At 40.5% G+C, this 19,669-nt stretch overlaps 1 protein-coding gene across 5 annotated transcripts in view; it reads right to left on the bottom strand.

Annotated features, from left to right (window-relative positions):
- The window catches only part of SOBP (sine oculis binding protein homolog), a 119,472-nt gene that overhangs the window by 88,743 nt on the left and 11,060 nt on the right, over nt 1-19,669 (bottom strand). For 2 of the 5 annotated variants that reach the window (XM_074862225.1, XM_074862226.1), the window contains exons 3-4: nt 19,141-19,326; nt 6,858-7,009 (exon numbers count right to left, since the gene is read on the bottom strand). In XM_074862225.1, the coding sequence (XP_074718326.1) occupies nt 6,858-7,009; nt 19,141-19,326 (338 nt within the window). Of the gene's footprint in view, nt 1-6,857; nt 7,010-19,140; nt 19,327-19,669 lie in introns of those variants that run through there. The other 3 variants (XM_074862227.1, XM_074862229.1, XM_074862228.1) reach the window with 2 other exon arrangements.

Raw genomic sequence — 19,669 nt, 5'->3', positions numbered from 1 at the left:
AACCTGAACCGAGACATGGAACGTAGGGGAGAGCAATGGTTTTTTGAGTGATTACCTAGCTCACATAGGTTGGAGCCAAAGGTGTACAGAAGTAGAGTAAGCACCCATGTGTATTATATCTTCTCATTTTCTGAATGCATCACTGTTATGCATCTAAACTCTTTATTCAAAAATCCCTCGGTGATGTAAAAATGTCCTGGATACAGATCATGAAGTCTTTTGCCAAACTTTTTAACAGAGCAAATGTCTGGTTTTCCCCTAGTGTCTCCCTCTGCCTTTCAAAAATTCATCCTAAGTGATTTAAGACATCAGTAAAGCACCTTAGCAACCTCCAGAAAAATAGCTACTGGCCATCCTTCTTGCTCAGTCACTCTGGTAGGCAGCAACTTCTTTCACATCTCCAGTATCAAGGTGTCATCTATTTAAATCCAAATCATCGCTCTAAACTGTGTAGACCTAATGCGCAAAAACCTTAAAAGCATTTCTAGTCAAGTCCTAATGCAATTAGTGGTGTTTTGTTGTAACATCCGTATGTAAACAAAACCTACTTCTGGCAAGAAGGAGAGATGCAATCGCTGAAGCTCTCCAGAACTGACGCGAGGACACCTCGCGTAAACTGGTTGCTTCGTTTGAATCAAATGCCTGCTGTCCAAGAGGCAGCAGATTCTCAAGCTGTAATTAGCATATTCATCTTGATATAACCAAAGTAGCCAGAATGCAACACAACTGATGTAATGTGACATGGTGGTTAAAATTAAAAGTGAACACGCCTTTTAATTGGATTGGATACCTGTTAGTAATTCAGACAATGGGAATTTGATTCAAATTTATAGTATTAAATGGCAGCAGATGGACAGTAAAATGTCCATTGAGTTTGCAAACTGACAAGCAGGCAGGGTTTGCCAGATCCCTTCATTAAGTCATTGGTGGCATCAGTCAGGTGCTGATGCATTTCATTGTTAGCGATGTTAATACATTTTGCTTTGCTGTGGGTGAGCAGTGAGATATTCTGACTGATGGTCTCAGTAGGTCAATTTGGTATTTCATTTGCCTCTTCTAATCATGAAAAATCCTAGCTCTGGTTTAGGGAGTTTTATGAGATTTCTGGGTTTAGTATCCAGTAAGTAAAAAGGCCAGCTGATGACAGCTAGACAATGATGCCAACTCTTCTCCTTTCTGACTGGTGCCACCACCTATCTCTTTCACAGCTCAGGACTTGCTTGATATTTCAGTGTCTGCTTCAGATTCCTGGTCACTGTCTGCGGCTTTCTACCCTCCACAAACTTAAAAAACATCCTCCGAGGCAGGATATTTTCCTTCCCCCTCCTTCTCCACATAGTTCCTCAAAGAAGTTTGCAATTGTGCCCCATGCTTGAACTATTTCCTCTGCAGACTCAGCGTCTCATCTGCATTCACTCATCAGCACTCATTTATATCTCAACATAGCAATCACAGCTATGGAGATGTTTGTCATCTTTTCCCCTTCTACCTTCAAACATTTGGAAGAAGCCTTATTAATTTGCTACTGTGGCAAATACGCACACGCACATATGCAGATGTGCACGTACACACAGAAGCACACATAAATACACATGCATACATTCTACGCAAACCCACAGCAGAAGAAGCAACTTTGTGAACCATTTATTAAATCCCACTTCTCTACAGCTCCACAGAACCAAATATGGACAATTTCATGCAAACCAGGTAGGACACCTGCTCTACACTGGCCTTTCTGAACACCTAATTGATGCAAGTTAAACCTCTAGGAGAAATATGTTTTCTATTCAGAGCCCCATGTGTTTCAAAACTTACTATGGAAAGGGAGTCTAAAGGAAGGTGTAACAGCTAAGCTTTTCTTTTTTTTTTTTTATTTTTTTGTCAGGGGCATCATTTGCATCCAGTTGCTCTAAGCAATTTTCCTAATTTCCATGAATGATGATCATTTTTACAAATTAAATTTTGCACGTGCATAAGAAAGAGAAGAATGTAACCTATTTTTTTGCCATTACTCATTGACTTAACAGGGAGATTGTTAAATGTTTCTCATGCACTGTTAGGCTGCACAATTAAGCTTGAAATCAAGAGAACTTTCTCTGACAGCCTTCGGTAATTATTTTGGGGAATGATAGCTTCTGTTTACTCCCAGTTTTTAGTATGTGTTTGTATATACATGTCCATATTAATCACATAGTGATATACATTAATTAACAAAAAAACTACTCAGGCAGGAGTACTAAGGCTTTATGATGTTGTGTGCACTTTTATCATCTTTAAAGATAATTTGAAAATGTAAGGAACTGTCTAATGCAACAGAACTCAGGACTAAATAAATGCATATGACTTCTTACAGTCCCGTTTGATTGTTCACACTCATTCTTGATATGCAGATGAGACAGAAGAGCATAAAGCCCACTGCCTGTCTGCACTACCGACTCACACACAGTGCTGCCCATCAGTATCCTGTATGGGAAGAAAAGAGCCATCATCATTTAGATCTTCATGCTGCTAAACAGCAGTTTACTTTTACTTTTGATTTATGCCTTTTTGTTTATTAGTATAAATGAAATTTGACTGCACTGTAAACAAAAACATCTATCATCTTTTTTCCTGATTGGGAAGCAGTGTGAAGCAGGAACAAGGTCAAGTATAAAATACCAGCTGACAACCTTGTAGTCACTTCGTCTCCAATGTCTTAGTCAAATCAAGTAAATTATCCTTTAATGTATCCGTGAACACAGTCTATAACCTCTGTGATTTGAGTCCTCATTCTAGGTTTGGCTATTTGGTCATAATAAATTTGTTTTCTGACCCATTGAGTCAATAAACTTAATTTCAGAATTAATCTTTTCAGACTTCAAACTCACCGGATTCAATTATGAATCCAATCGCTCCCTTTAAATTTAATATTCTGAAACTTGGTGGTCTAGTGCTTTTTGCCCTTATGTCCCTCCATGGTACTTAACTTTATATTAGTTGGCCTATAAAATTACATCTCTAAGGAAGGGAGCATCAGAACAGCTCCAAATCTTAAATCTTTAGTTACAAACATTAGTACGAAATGCTCTGTTTTCCTGCAACACTTCCTTTTAATTGGTATTGTTATGCACAACAGGTTATCGCTATACAGTAGTTTGTTATGTATATGTGACTATGCATACTAGACCAAACAGGAGCAGGAATGCAGATTTGGGTTATTTTTGTCTGGGGGTGGTGGTGGTATTGTTAGATTTTTTCTATATCGGATCTCGTCTAAATACTTCTCTTTTTGCCTAATGGGGTAAAACCCCCAATTTTTTCTTCATTCATTTCTGGTAATTTAGATAAAACTATACTCTGTGAGGAGACCCCTTATAATTTCAAAACATATATTTCTATTCTTGCAAGGCATGGTTGCTAACATAGATAATTTTAAATGGTCACGACTGTAGGATACTTGGGACAAAATCTGCATTTCTTTACAAGAAGAGCAACTTACAGTTGCACAAGCCTTTTTCCTTATAAACTCCCGGTTCCAGCCATGAAGCTCCCTGACAACCCTGGCTATGGATGCAGATGGGGCAGGGGCACAGCTTCTGGAGCACAAATGGACACAACTCCGCTGGGACAAAAGGCAGGAAGGACTGATGTGCACCTCTGACTAAACTGCTTGGGTTCAAACACTCCCGAGACCAGCAAGGTACTAGCTTATTCCAGTGTGTTGCTACTCTTGCTAAACCTACTGGGGGAGAGAGCCAGGAAGGAGTTAGAGGTTGGAAGCAGTTGGTGCCCAGCTAACATGGGGCTTTTTGGAGCACTTCTGTTGCTCTCCCCGGGGCCACTTCAAGGTGGTCTCACGCCAAGCCTTCTCCCAGTTGGGAATCTGTGGGCATGCATCGCTTTAGCGTGCATTTGCCCTGTCTGTGCGAGAAGATTTTGTTATTAGGATGACGACAAAAGTCCTAATTCTGAAGACAGCAATCGGCGTTCAGGGATGGATAATTTGCAGCATTACTTAGTGCCGTTTTGAGACATTAATGATGGCTTATTCTTTACTGTTTAAATAGTCCTATCATTTTAAGGAAGTGCTTATTACAGCACTTCTTATCTAGGGGAGGGAGGGAAGACTGCTTAACACGATCCATTAGGAAATTCAAGCCTTAAATGAAGTGACCACAAAGTCCTATCAGCTCCCAGAAATGCAGCAGCTGTACATATTTAATGTAATACAACACTATATTGTGGCGGAGATCCGCTGTTTAAAACATACATAAGGCAGGTGAAATGTGACTATTTTACTCTGCTGTTTGAAAAATGAGAAAGTGTAGAGTGGCATAACTTCTCAAATACATAAATAAGGATTAGACTCATGGAGAAGACAGGTACACTGTTGGACTAGAAATAACAGATTAAAGGTCAGCAGTTAAATGTGAAAGTATTGCAGCCCTGTTCCTTTGATCTTGTTCCTCAAGACTGTTCTGTTACTAACAGGTGAAGTTCAAAACAAGAAGCATGAGGGTCTGCTGAATTCTACCATACCTGTCGTAATTTAACAGCAGCATTTCCTAAATATTCTGTCCCCTGATCTTCTAATGCCATAAATACACATGCATGGGGCAGATTCAGATTTCCCCTGCTGGGTCAGATCCTGTGCTATTCCAGATTCCACAGGTGCAAAGAGGAAGAAAATTTGACTCACTGGTTTAGCTTTGAAGCGGAGCCAATGCAGCAACCAACATGTTATCAATTATATGTTATCTCACCATGTTTTGCCAAGTCCTCCCATACTACATTTTGTTAATTTGCAACCTCTTTAGTAAAGAATTGAACACTTCACTGGGATATGATAGTATAGGAAAAGATTAGGAACATCTATTGTTATTTAGATATATACAAAATAATGAATACAGAGAGCTTTCGGGATGGAAATATTCAGCATCTTTTAGCTTCCAGAAGAAGTTGACAGAGGTGTAGGAAAGGAAACCAAGGAGAATGAGATGCTCTAATTCATCCTTTCTCATAATACAAGGACAAGGAGGCCTCCAACAAAGCACACGGGTAATAAATTGTAAGTCAGGTAAAAGGGAACCTTTTCATATATTGCCTGAGTGATAGAATTCATGGCCATAAACTATTTCTGAATCCTACTACTCATGGCTTAGTAGAAGGTTGAAGCACACCTATGCATTATGGTAACATGTATTTATTTTCATTTAGTAAGGTATTTAAACCTCCTATTTCAAGATCTAAGCTGGAGACGAAAGAGAATCCACCATGAACTGATTGTTCTTTCACCTGTGTCCCCGAGGTTTCCTGAATCATCTGGTACTCATCACTGCTGGACACACAGGATAATCCAAGTAGGATCACTGACAATGCCTCCATTACTGTGAGCTATCTTACCCATGTAAATTTGTGACTGAAAGTCACAGGAGCATCAGCGGACAGTGATCTGGATCCTGTCACCCCAGAATGTCTTACAATTGTAAGGCACATTGAACTGCATGTGCATAAATGTGCATGTGCACACATACACCTACATCCATGGGAACTTATTTACAAATGAGGAGCATCTAAGGAGCACGTATTTCCCTCCTCTACACTTTTTCTAGACAAAAGGATGTAAACACCACTCCTTACAGAAGACTCACGTGACTTTAACTTGTCTGTCTGCTCCAGTAGACATTATGAGCTTGATTCTCCAAGACTGCCACTAAAATTCCACTCTACTGATTTTTGCAACCTAATTCTTCAGGCGGTTTTTTCCTTTTTTTCCTTCTTTTTTTTTTTTTGGCAGGACGATGTGACCCAAATTTATAAAAGAGGGTAATTTGATATAACATTGCATCTTGAATCTAGGATCCATATGTACTTATTTGTTATTGCCACAGATGTAAAAGACCAGATTTAGAGACCTGAATTCAGTTTGAACTTGACAGGCTTTGAATGTTCTGTAGCATGAGGGAAAATGGCATCATTTAGACAACCAAAATGTATAGGGTTTTATGAATAATAAACATTTCTAAGACAATGAAGGCTACCCAAAGACTCACACTATTAAGCACCAAAAGGACACAGCTACTTTTTAAACAACTAAAAATACTGGAGTGTTCCTTCATTATTTTGCTTTAAATGACTTATCGCACATTCTGCTGCAGAAAAACAGCTGCTGAAGTAACCTAGAGGGCATTTTCAGGCACTGTACTTCAGTGATTACAGCAATTTTTGTAGACATTCAATATTAGGATTGCATTCTAATTTTAGCCAGAGTTAAATTTAGATTGAGTAGGAGGGGTTTTCACGCTACTCTAGATGTTCTAGCGTTGCTTACCCCAACCCAAAAACTGTATAGTATCTGAATTTTGCAGCAATGATAATTTATTAGTAATGATATACTTTAAAAGAATGAAACTAGAGCTCATTAGCAGTATTGGGAAGATGTCTGCTATCATGATGGGACCCAGACTTTGGCCCTAAAAGCATCTATCCACTGGCCATGATCTCAATGCCATGGGACTTAGTGACACTGTCATATGTAACCCTCCTCTACTCTATTTCCATGATACCTCCTCTTAACAGTGTATATGTAGCAAGAATCCTGAGACTCTAAGACCAAATTGGGACTCTTATGTTAATGCTTGTTAGTATTTAAATTCTCTGACTCTCTCAAAACCCAAGCATTGAGCTGAAGGAAACTGAAAGAAACAAGGTTAGTAAAGGGCTGACAGTCCAACAGACAATACAGATGGAAAGTGGAGGGACTAGGTGAAACAGAGAAAACAAAAGAAGAGAGCTTCTATTAGATGCTAAATGAGACCCAGGCTGGGCCTGATTAAAGCTATGTCTATGTGGGTTACATCTTTCCTTATTTCTCTTACCTTGTTTCTCTTGAAATATGCTCTTCGGCAAGCTGCAAAGCACTTCTCGCTGCAGAAGCATTTCACTTCACTTCCCATACTCAGGGAATAGCGCTTGATTCCAACTTTCTGGCACCAGGCACACATTATTTGTACATTTGACACATCATCTTCTACAACAAAAATATAAGAACAATGTTTACATGAGATGCAAACACCTTCCTCAGACATCTGCACACTTACTCTTAGATACAACCAGCACCGGCTCATCTTATTTCTAACTTCCTCACTGTCTGAGAGCAGAACTGTGCATGCCTGTGATCACCAGCTTCGTCCTCAGGCAGCTGGTGACCTGTGCCAGCCAGGCTCAGCAGATTGGCAAAGCTTCTAAGATGGCTGGAAAAGATTATTAGTCTAAAAAATGGTGCATTGCTAGAAAGCTCTGGAAATCTCGAGAGCTCTTTAGCATGTTTAAAACTCTTTATTAAACGAGTAACCAAGACTAGAAGCTTAATGAGTACTGCTGCTTTGCTCTTCTTACTTACAGCCTGTTATAGTGAGCCCCTGAGATGTTCTGCTCAGCTAGTTGGTGATAAAACACACCCGGGAGGTACTGCACCAATGCAGGTCTCTAACAAGAGCCCTCTTCTACATAAGAAGGAACATGAAATACCCCTTTTTCTGCATTGTTTCAAAATAATGACTAGCACACAAAATGGGGAGCTTTTGTGTGAATATAACAGTCCCAGAAACACAGACTCAAGCAAGAAGGAAGATGCAGCACTGTGGTAAAGTCTGCCAGGTTACTTTCCAGTCATTATGCTCTCAACAGTCAAATTTTAATTCAGGCAGAGTTCCCGAGCCACTTTTGAGCTCTTCTGTAACATGTGGTACGAATGTGGCATGTATGTCTTCTGCCATGTAAAAAAAACCCCAGGGCTTATTACTAAAGTGCTAGCGATACCCTTGTGTGGTCGTCATTCCCACCACTGCTTCACAGACAGGGGCAGTGAATAGTTAAGCCTCCTAAACAGATCAAGACAGTAAGTTAGCAGGAATCTTTCTGACTTAAAACTCAGAATTCTTCAGTTCTTATATCCAGTCTATGATACAGCATGACCTTTCAGTTACAGACAGCAGCCATTGTCTAACTTCTGGAAAAAAAAAATCCCCGAAGACTAATTGTTAAAGCAGCTCCTGGTCCATGAGCTGTGGAGAATTCATAGCTCAGAGAGTCTGTCATGCAGCCATCCCATTTCCCTATAAAGGATTTGTTTTTGAAGCTACGCTGTCATCGTTCTGTAAAATTATTGGCAAACTAATTTTTAGCAGAGTGATTTGGCTCCTTTCCCCGGCTATCATAACTCAGAACTACGTGCTGCATTTTATTCACCTTAACGGAATAAATATTGCCAGTTTAATAACTTTTTTCCTTCCACAAATTGTATTATGATTTATAGCTACAAATAAAATTGTACAATGTAAAATAACGACCTTTTAGTTTTAATCAGACTGTCTACCCTTAAACCTATATTTAAGGCTAAGTTATAACACAGATTTGTGTTTAATGTATTTTATCACTTACCCTTTAGAGTGGGATTTGCCAATATTATAAAAGCTTTCATATACTGAATATCAAGGGAAATCAAAAAAATTTGGCTAAAATTATCACTAGCCATCTATAGGGTCAAGAAGCCTGCCCCTGAGCTGGTTGTAATCTCAGCCAGGCACACAGGAGCACAGGGTACTATTACAGTGGTGTTGCACAGTGTCATCACAGCTTTCTCTCCAGACCAGTCCTGGCCAGGATGCTAACTACTCTAGCACAGCCCAAGAGCTCTGCCCCCCATTTTTGTCCTGAGCCATTTGAAGTACTTTTACAAAGCCCTGACTCAGCTGCTTTTGCACCATAATAAACCAATTCCTCACAGACTGAACTTGCCCCTTTGAATGTATCAGGACAACAGAAGATCCTGTGAACCAAAGGAAACAAGACAGCAACCTCTTGTTTCAGGTAACAGCAACATATGTTTTCCTACCAATAAGTATTTTATCTCTGGAAAATAGAAGATCTACCAGTGATACCTTTCTAATATCCTTCATTTCTGATGAGAGCAACTGTCATAAATGAAAAAAGAAAATTACAGAGCTGAAAGAGAGTTCACTGGCAAAGCAGGTGCTGGAGTAGCTCTTTTTGAAGCAGGTTGGCTCGTCTGGGGCACAGTTTTTAAGGAGAAGCACAGGGGCTTTCATGTGTGACTTCACAGGGGAAACACCTCAGCTATCATTCAACTCCTGTTCACTGACACACATGAGCTGTCTCCCATGGATGATCAGAAAGAACACACAATTGTCCATTTTCAATTACACAGCACTCCAACAGCTGCAACAGCTGTTTACATGGAAAAGCCGCATTACACACTTCTCTGCAGGAGGTTATGCAGGACAGTAAGGCTCAATCCGCCTCCTTCTGCCAAAGACTTCCTCTTAGATAGATCCTGGCAAGAAGAGAGGAGAGGGAGAGGCACCTACTCTGTTAAGATGTTGTCTTCCCATGCCTCAACCAGCAGAACTTCACCACCACCTCACAGAGAATCCTTTGAAGCAGCATTGCTTCACTTGTGGTCCATGGATCTGACAGTCAATCAAACAGCAGAAAATGGTCTACAAACTACTACTTCCAGCCACTGTCTGCACTTCCAGGAAGAGACAGCTGATATCCAGGAGGCATCATCACTATTAATGAAAATGTTCATCATTTTGAAAGAAGGAGGGGAGAAAGGGAGGGAAAGAGTCTGTCCAAATACAAAGAACTTAAATTATTTTTCTCTTCTACTCCCTTCTCATCGTAGTCATCAAAGAATGGTCACATGCAATATAATCCTTTTAATAGTAACAGTAATAATAAAACTATATGCCTCTTTCATTTAATAGACTCAGGAACACTGCTACAAAAGGATTAGCTGAGCAAGGCCATGTAAAGCAGCCAGGAGACAACAGTACTTCAGAAGGGGGTTCAGGGCATGTGCTTCCTGGAACAGTACACTAACATGCTACTTTTTAAGTCATCTTTGCTCCCTCAGGTGTAGGTTTGCCCGAGCCAATTTTTGATGCATTAAATTCTTGTAATGCAGTTCATCAGGTGAAAAAAGAAAACATCCAGTATCACATGACTAATTCCCTATGGACCATCAACAAGAGCCCTGTGCAGCCCAGTGGGAGGAAGACTTGCTCTAAAATCAAATCAGAAAGGATTGAAGGACCCATTGGTGGGACCTGGGATAGGTACAGAACCATGCCCTGTGGTCTATGGGTGTGGATGACAGCTGGGGACAATGATAAATGTCCAAACCTGATCATGTGCTTTCCTTCTTGACACTGGTTGCAGTAGAGGTCTGAGCAGACATTGTGATAATGACTAATAAGGATGTTTTGTTACAGTGTATTAAGCTTAGTGACCGAAAAAGAGGACTGCAACATTAATGGAAAAGTAATAGTCCATGTATTTCTACCATTACAATCCACAGCAGTGTGAAGTAATAACTTAAACTCAAAACATTAAGACTGTGTGAAATAAGAGAAGTCAAAGTCTCGTGATTTAATTGCTGTCTTTTGCTAAACACAAACTAGAATAATCTGAAACCAGAAATTTGTATCTTCCATTCAAGATAAAATTCCTCTCACTTTTTCACAGACCTTTGTTTTTGTAAGGCCAGATTTTTTAAAAATCACTTTACCAGACTCTTGCCCTTCTTTCAGGAAAATGAATCAAATCCCATCCCTATAGCACTCAGCAATAAGAATCTGCTGCAGCGAGAACACAGGGAAGCAGGGAATTTCAAATCCAACATTTTGAGACTGCTTATCTGTCTTGAATCTTTATTCTAAACTTTTTCTGATTAGGTCTGCACTAAAAAAGCTTCTCCACAATAATTACATTGGTATACTACATCGGCAATGTTCTCCTTTGCTCACAAACTTTCGCTGGTAGTCCATCTTAGCATATCCGCTTGAGTAACATGAGCTCATCCTGACAGCATGACTATGTCCATCATGTGAGCTCTCACTGGAGCAGCTCTTCTGATGAAGATCATTCACCATCACTGTCAAGACTCACACAGCTAGGCTGACACATGTTTGTAAAGTACAAAAATAACATTTGCAAATGCTGGTACAGATCATTTTGAAGTGAAAGAAAGTATTTTTTAACAACTGTATTTTTTTCTCCATCTGGGCTTGCAACTTTATGACCTGCTCTTGCAATGCGCTTAGCATGTTCTCGGATCTGTCACACTTATGACAGGTAGCGTGGGTACTCATACAGGTGAGACAAAGAGAAGTTGGCACAGAGACAACTGAACAGTAACGGGAGAGTTTTCAGCAGAACATCCGTACCGCTGTCTTCTATAATTACACCAGGTAACAGAAATACATATTCCTTCTACATAGAGTACAAGATCTGAATTTCCAGCCTCTGCTTTTCTGAGTTCTCAACTCTTCATAGGGAGAGCTATTGTGGGAGTTCTAACACTGTGTTTTTCTGCCCCTGGGTTGTGTCATTACAGGTGGAAGAAGTACTCCCTGCACCCACTGCACAGATACTGTTCAGATACATTTCCTTGTGGTTTTTAGCCTGTGTATTTTTCATAATGAACAATGCAATAAACATGGAATGTTTGCAGTGTTAAATCATGTTCCCAAAGGGAGTAGTTTGTATAACAAGATAAAATTATCACATTATAATAACTAAATATGCATCAGTCTAAAGCATGCTTCAATTAATCATCAAAAGTTTGCACCACCTCTTTAGGTCTTAATTAAGCAGAATGTTTGGGGTTTTTTTTCTTTTCAAACCAGTGTGAAGGAGCTGCAGAAAATTGTTCCTCTTAAACCCAATGAGCAGCAGTTTACACTAATCAATCTTATATGGAGCCACAATTTGGAGAGGTGGAGGGGAGAGAAGGAAGGCAACGAGTATAATAGAGTAAATCCATCACACAGAGCTGTGTTCCTTTATCTAAGAAAACCAGCATGGCCTACAGTGTTTAGCAGGATGATCCTAAAATCCCTACAATCCTGGAGTTAAATCCTGATCACTTTATAACTTTTAGGCTGCAACATACTACTAATACAGTTTGAACTAACTGATACATATTTTCAATTTTAACTCCAGTTTCAAGAATTTGGGTAAACCTAAATGCAGCTACAGCTCTAATCCTGCAGATTATGATGATCCATGGGCAGGTACTCCAAAACCTTACTTTCCACATTTCCTTGCAAGAAATTCAGCAGGAGATACCCAACTCTTCTGGCAAGAAGAAAATACCACTCCTGAAGGTGCAGTACTGAAGAAGTCCTGTTGTGCAGTGCAGAAGGAAGACCAGGAGGGCACAGGGTTTGGGACTGAGATCTCAAAGGCTATGTCCCCTAGACTGAGTGAGCCTGTGTGAAACCTGTACCTTGGCTGTGGTTGTATCTGTGATCTGATACAGAAAACATTTTGGCATCCCATCCTTCCTCAGTGTCTCCCCACCACCCATCTCTTCCCGGCATGAGTTTCCTTCCACCACAGCTATCAGAAGCCACATCTCCCCTCTACTGCTTTCTTCCATTTTCCTCTCTTTTTCTTGTTGCTGCGTCTCACCCCCTCACACAGGCAGTTTGGAGCCCAGGGTTTTTTGGGGCAAGCTAGAATAAGTCCTTTTACCCCATGCTGGGAACTGCGCTCAATCCACTGTCATACATCTTTAAATGTTTCAGCTGCTTTCACTACCAGTTTCTAATGAAAAGCTGCAAAACTTCCTTTTCAAAGACCTTAAACTTGACTCTAGATCAAAGGTCAAAGATCTTAACTTGACTCTAGCATCTGCAGCATTCCACTGGGACCTGCCAGGATTTCAGAATGGTTAATTCTGAGTTACCCGCCTGCCGCTCCTGAAACCCCAGCTTGCCATTGAAGAAAACCAAATAGCATGTATTCAGATTTTTCATCTCAAAGCAGTTTCTGAGGTTGATGATCCCAAGCAAGACAGAAGCACCATCGCAGTCATTTTTCTTACATACGAGATGCTTTATCTGATTAATCTCAAACTGAAAAATGAACAAAACTCCTGAGACATTGCTGCAGATTCCCTTGTGGTAGCACTTAAGTGCTGATCCTCTAAATAGATGGGGTGTGTGACAAACTTAAGGTACAAAAAGTACCTTGGAAAAAGTAATTGCAAGAGGAAGATTAAAAAATGGGGCTGACAATAGAAAGCTTGCTGCAGCCATCACTATGGAAATACCTCAGGGTCTCTACAATGCATTTCCTTTTAAGGACCAGTCTCTTGAAGTTCACTATTCTGCCAATAAAGCAAAGCGTCCCAGTTCCTTTTAAAAAATTGTTTTGGGGAACCATGGCTTGCCTACGTTTTCTATGCATGAGTTGAGGCACATTCTCATGCATAGTTCAGTAAGGACTGAATGCACAACACAAATAAAAGCTGGCATTTAGGCAGGTTTTAAACACATAAACAAAAAAGCACCTATTTCAGCTAATAAGGGGGGAACTCCCTGTGTATTTTGAATATATGCTATTAAAGCACATACGTGGACTTTGTGATTTTCTTCTTAGCACAAAGGAAACACTTTGCCCTCCACAGAGAGCAAAAGACATCAACAGTGGACTAGATGGGGCAGGCATCCTGGCAACCATTGGCATTTTAAAACCCAGGCACTAATAACCCCTATGATCAGTGAAAATTAGATGATGTTTCAAACTGAAAACAAGAGAAAGATTTTGAAGAGTAGTGACTATAGGATTTGTTGCGGTGGTCTTTATTAGAGAGCTAAACCTACGGTTAGAGAAATTGTAACATTGTTCAGCAACTGAAATAAGATTTGGGAAATACGGAAGCTGCATCCAGAGCATAGTAAAATGAAAATCTCAATATATAGACTTAATTAGATCAGATAATATGGTCTTTATTTAAGGAAAACTGCCACTGGGTTCTGCCTGGAATCAGACTTCTTGGTAACGCAGTCATAGAACCAATTCTTCAGCGAATTTAGACAGATGATCTTGGAATTAATTTTTACTGCCTTGCTAACTACCATTTAAATCATATTTTATGCTTCCAGATTCCTCCAATACAATTTAAATATTGAGAGAGGTTACACCAGGCAGTTCCAGAGTGTTTGTAGGGCAGGGACTCTGCTTAATCCCACGTGTTACACCAAGTTGCTCATGTGCACTTATATTTACAAAAAAATCCTGTAAACTTTAATTCTAAAGTTATGTTAAGCTGTAACACAGAAAATCACTTGTTCCTTTCTATACCATACCTAATTACTCACTTTAGTATTTGAATATGACATTTCCTTGTCAACTTAGGTCACAGGCCTATTTGACAAGGTAGTCAGCACTGGAAATGCTTCTGCTCCTCCTGTAAGGCATTTTGCCTCACCAGATACAGTTCCTCCAGCCCACTCCTCCTTTACTTTTGCGAGTTTCTGACAACTTTTGGAACAACCCCAATCATTATCATTTGGAAATCACTGAACCAAATGTTACATAGAGGCACTGATCTGTGGGATGGAGAATTTAAATCCCTTTTCCTTTCCCAAATCTACTCCTTATCTTGTGAAAATCCACGAGGGAGCATTATTATTCCCTTGTGCTTCTTTCCCCCCTGGAAAGCTCAGTCAACTGCATGGTATCATCCTCTCTGCCTCCTCTTCCACCACATCTCTTGACAGCAACCTCCCCTTGCAGGGCAGCATGGCAGGGAGTCAGTTCTTGTCTGGGACACTTAGAACAGCAGATATGCTCTGTGCACCACTTGTAGGCAGAAGGAGGCAGGAAAGGGAAGGGTTTTGCCGGCACCCATGCTCAAAGCTACACCAAGCAGCAGTTGTACCTCCCCTACTGAGGCACTGCCACAGGGATCACAAGAGAAAGTAAACCAAAGATCACTCTTTAAAAAATGGGGAAACTGAGACACCACAGCCTCCAGCAGGTGCCAGGGAAAGGAGACAGCATGTTCTCACCTGCCCTGAAAGAATTTTTTGCATTCTTCTTTGACTACTCTTGATGTTAGCCTTCCTTCATCCCATGTAACAATAGCTGTCCAAACTTGTCTGAGCAAAAGGGCAGAGTCACCCCAAGTGCCCTCTCAGATTTACTCTATCACTAAGGGCTGCAGAATAAGTTAGACTGTTTGCTTGCTGCATACTATGGCCATATACCCTGCACAACTGTGGTGGGATTTTTATTTCTAGATCATTCCTGGCTATTGCACTTCTGTTCCTTGCTATTTCTATGTAATTTTTTAGTTGAAAAAAATACTTTCTTTACATTGCTGTGTAGAAAATAAGAATCTTCTAACACCAAGCAGAACTAATCTTAGCATCAGTTTCTTGCAATGGGTTGTACTCGAGACTAACCCTGAAGATCACTCAGAATCTGCTGCTGGCACTAAACATAGCTACCAACTTGCTGGGCAAGGAGGACGGTTATCAGCCACAAAGAGACTATTACACCAACCCTCTGGAGGCTGCACTGACTTCTTATTTGCTTCCAGATGCAGGTCGGACAGCTGATGTTGACTGATAAAGTCCCATTTGATTTGGGCACTGTCTGAGTGTGGTCTATCTGCCTGGAGGTGCAGATCAGCGGAGTGCTCTTGCAACTAGTCTCCAGATCTGACTAACTGGCATCCTTCTTGTGGAGGCTTCCCATGACTGGATTTAGTATCTCCACTGACATGTCATAACCTGAGTCTGTAGACAGTCAGTGCATCACATAGGGCCCATGCATTTAACTCAGCCTTTTTTGGGTGTAATTCTGGGGTACAGCAAGGAGAGAGTGCCTTTACTGGAGCTGTTTATATTTGGTCAGGTAGCAGTCTAATGTTTTCCAGGATTGTATAAGCAAATTCTTACCTAATATTTCATTTGACTAAAACAGAAAGCTGAACAGCTTGGAGATAAAATTTTAGTCAGACTGCTCAGAATTATTTGGTTTTCAAAAGAAAAAAACCCCCACTTTAGTGTAAAATGAGCAAGAGGGGAAAAAAGGTAATTTTGATAACTCTTCAAGGTTTTAGCCTGTTCATACAAAATACAAATGTAGATAGGATGATGTTCAAAGTTTTCCAGCATGCTCAAGGAAGACCTAATCTGCCAAAATCTTCAATGACTGCTTCCTAGACATAATTCAGAATCAGTACTCCTTCTTCCTCCTTCCTGAGCTAGTAGCTGCTTCTGATACCATGAATCATATCTGCCTCCCTGGAAATCCTCTTTCCCTTGGCTTCCTGACTGTGTCTTCCACCAGTGCTTTTTCTACCTCTGCAATTGCTACATCAGTGCATGTTGCAGAGTATCCTTCCTATTTCTCCCTTCAGGCTTCTGTGAGCATCCCTCACGCTCTGGTCTTTCTCTTCTCCCTCTTACCTGTATAGAATCTTATCTGCAAAAATTATTCAACTAATAATTAATTGTGACTGTTTCTTGGATCTGCTTATCCTCTCCAGACCATTGCTCTCCTATCAAAATGAATACCCCAGCCTGTCTCTCTGACACTTCTTTACTGGTGCTGACCCTTCAGTTCCAGATCGATACGGCAAGAATTAAAGTCTTAATAATTTCTCCCTGAGTGCTCACTCCACAGTATTTGCTCAATAATGGTGGACCACACCATCATCTTTCCTGTCCTTCAGTTTCATGATTTAGGTATCACTTTCACCTGTGGGCACTCCCTTTTGAGCTATATTTAAATCTTGTAGATTTCTCTCCTGTACAATATCTAAAAGCTTTCCCCATCCATCCACAAAGTATGGGCTCATCCCGATTCTCAGCATCTCGGTCATTACAGCGCATCACTACTTGGTCTTCTCTCTGGCCTGTATGTAACCTTGCCCTATGCACATCCACTCAAAACGTGCTGCAAAGATCCCTTTCTCTGCCCAGCATTTTAACCCTGAAGCTTTCCCTTGGACTCTTTCTGCCTCTCCCTCCTGTCCCCTTTCTTCATTTATTAACTCAAACAAATGTAAGATGCTTCTGTTCTTGTGGCAGGTCAGTCATAGCCTGTCTCTTCCCTTGTTGAAAATGTTGACTTTCGGCTTTAGCAATTAATGATGTGAGTCTTCTTCATTTGCCTGCTCAACAAAAAGAAGCACCTTTGTGCAGTTTCCAAAGACATCCTCTGTGCTTGTGAGGGGCTCTGAGAAAACATCCCCAGAGTTACTCTTGTCTGGCTTTGTATCACTATGAAGTTTTCTGCTTTGATGTAGTGCCCACAAAATGGTGTCAAAGTGCAGTGCCAAGACCACTGCCTTGCACACTGGCTCTGCTGGCTCCTTTGTACTCCCTTTTCTACTTGTATTCACCAGTTGTTTCTTGCCAGGCTCTTTGGGGTGATCATGACTAGGGCACCTACGCCCTAAGATAAAACAAAACAATTACTACTGATGCTTATTGCAAATCCCACAAAGGTTGTGGTTCTCCTCCCCCTCCAGTCCTCCAAAACTTTGCTCTCTAAAACAAAGGTGAGATAAATATGCTCATCTGCTCAGAAGTCATGGTAATCTAGCACTCATTACTGATCATGGGATAAAGCCAGAGGAGGCAGAGATTATGCATTCATATCCCCTATGCAAGTAAAACAATGCTATTCATTATGAATTAATGAATTAAAAACCTGAAGTTGGAACATACTGACGAAAAGCCTTCTCTGCACATTACTGTCAGCAGTACATTTGAACCAGGATCACACGTGGTAGGTGGATGGGCAAAGAACAGAAGGCAGTTGACTTGGCCAAGGTTCCCCTGTGTCCACTTAACTACTGTTGCAGTAATTTGTTTTTCTACTTCATAGTTCCATCTCCTCCTGCTTGTTTGATGTCATAAAAATCCAGCAACTGTGGCAGTTTGCACAATGCATGTTATAGCCTTGTGTTCGCGTACCACAAATTCAGCATTCTGGATTCATTCATGACTCAGATTGGAGGAGAAAATAGCTTGGGATGGCACAAGCCCTTGATTAAAGCTTTAGGGCCAACTCAACAACAGCTGAGGATCCAGCCCATATGGCCCGAGATCTTTAGCTGTGTAAAGGCTGCAGGAATGGGCCCAAATAGCTTTGGTAATTAGCAAATATCGTATAAAATAGATGAAAAGTCTTTGGCAGGGAATGCATATTGAGTAACATTTGAAAATTATTCATAGCATATTAGTATACTTCTTTAGAGATAAAACTCAATGGCATAAAGATAATTTGGGAGGGGCAACTGTAGTCTATCACACGACTGTCAACAGGCAAACACTTTCTTGGACCGATCAGTATTTCACAGTAACCTTTAGTCAATGCAACAAAGGGCAGAGGTGACCATCTAACACCTGGGACCTGATTCTACAAGCTGTTCTGTCTCTGCAGAAGCATCCTCACACCTCGTGGGGACTCTTTAGCCAAGCTGTCTCCCTGTGTGCAGAGACCTACCATTCTTGGGTAGGTATTGCAGGTCACCCTGTACTCCTTGGTGCCTCAATCGCCCAAGAGCACCCAAAACAACACCCAGGGACGTCCATGGAAGCAGGACTGAGCCTGCTCCTATCTAAATTCACCAATTACCACACCGTGTACAGCAGTAAACAATAACACAGCAATTAATCACCCTGGTGTAGCCGTAAGAGTTACTTTCACAGATTATGGTAAGCAGCATGCAGTGTGGAATAAATCATTTTTCATGCAAACTGTGAGGAATGGCATGTTATAAAATCACTCCTGATAAAAATCTAATGAAAATGCAAAACATCTCAGTGCAGTCTCCTGGGTAGAGTCAAGATCATATTAAACCCTCAAGAGACAACGGTCAGGGATTTCAATGAGAATCAAGAGACAGTTTTCCCAGGATGAGCTTGTTAACCTGATATAAAGATATGATATTGATTTGATGGCTTTGTCTCTTTCACTGTTTCCTTCGTGGAGCCTATTTTTAATTTAATCATCTTCCATTAATTTATTTAAAGGCTTTATTCATCAGAACAAAATCTTTTTTTTTTCTAAAAGAAGATGTTGTTGAAGTGCTGAGAATAATCCAGCATGCAGAGCACCACAAGCAGCACAAGTCTGTTGTCATTGCATTTGCAGAAGTTTTTCAATAATACTAACAAAGTCATTCTCCCATTCCGTATTAAAATTCCCTGCAACCGGTTTTTAAACATTTTGAAATCAGCCCTCTTACTAAGGCATCATGATCTAGCAATCTCGGGCCGTGTCAATGACAGTAACCATTTTTAAATGTTCATTAGGATTTACCTGCTGGTGGCTTTATGAAAGGTGGTGGAATTAATGGGACAATAATAGGTACATTCCCGTGATCCTTTGACCCTGCTGGTGAGTCTGAAAGTCCATTTCCTGTGGCAAGCCCTGGGTAGCTTGGGTTTATATTGTATGGTGAAATAACACTGTCCTCAGGTAATTTTGGTTTTGGCAAAGAATTTTCTGTAAAACACAAAGAACACATCGTACAGTATGACAAATGTATTTCTTAAATGGCCCTACATATTTTCACCAATCCGTTCATTAAATTACTTACCCTAATACAAGAAGAGTGCACAAAAACCCCAAGATATTTTCCCTTTTAAAAAAATGGATACTTTCCAGTATTCTTCAGAAATGCTTCGTTTTTTAAAATCAAACTCACACTTTTTTTTCCCCCCAAAAGGTGGGATTATTTTGTCATGCATATCCTTAGTATGCCCAATTTAATCAATGACACCCTATTCCTGTCCTTTACTTCTACTGTTTGCAAGGTGATCACACTCAGTGTACTGTGACTTCACCA

Source organism: Strix uralensis, chromosome 3, assembly GCF_047716275.1.
Source record: "Strix uralensis isolate ZFMK-TIS-50842 chromosome 3, bStrUra1, whole genome shotgun sequence".
Classification (NCBI taxonomy): Eukaryota; Metazoa; Chordata; class Aves; order Strigiformes; family Strigidae; genus Strix; species Strix uralensis.
Note: the sequence above shows the minus strand (reverse complement) of the source record. Positions and strands in the feature narration are given on the sequence as shown.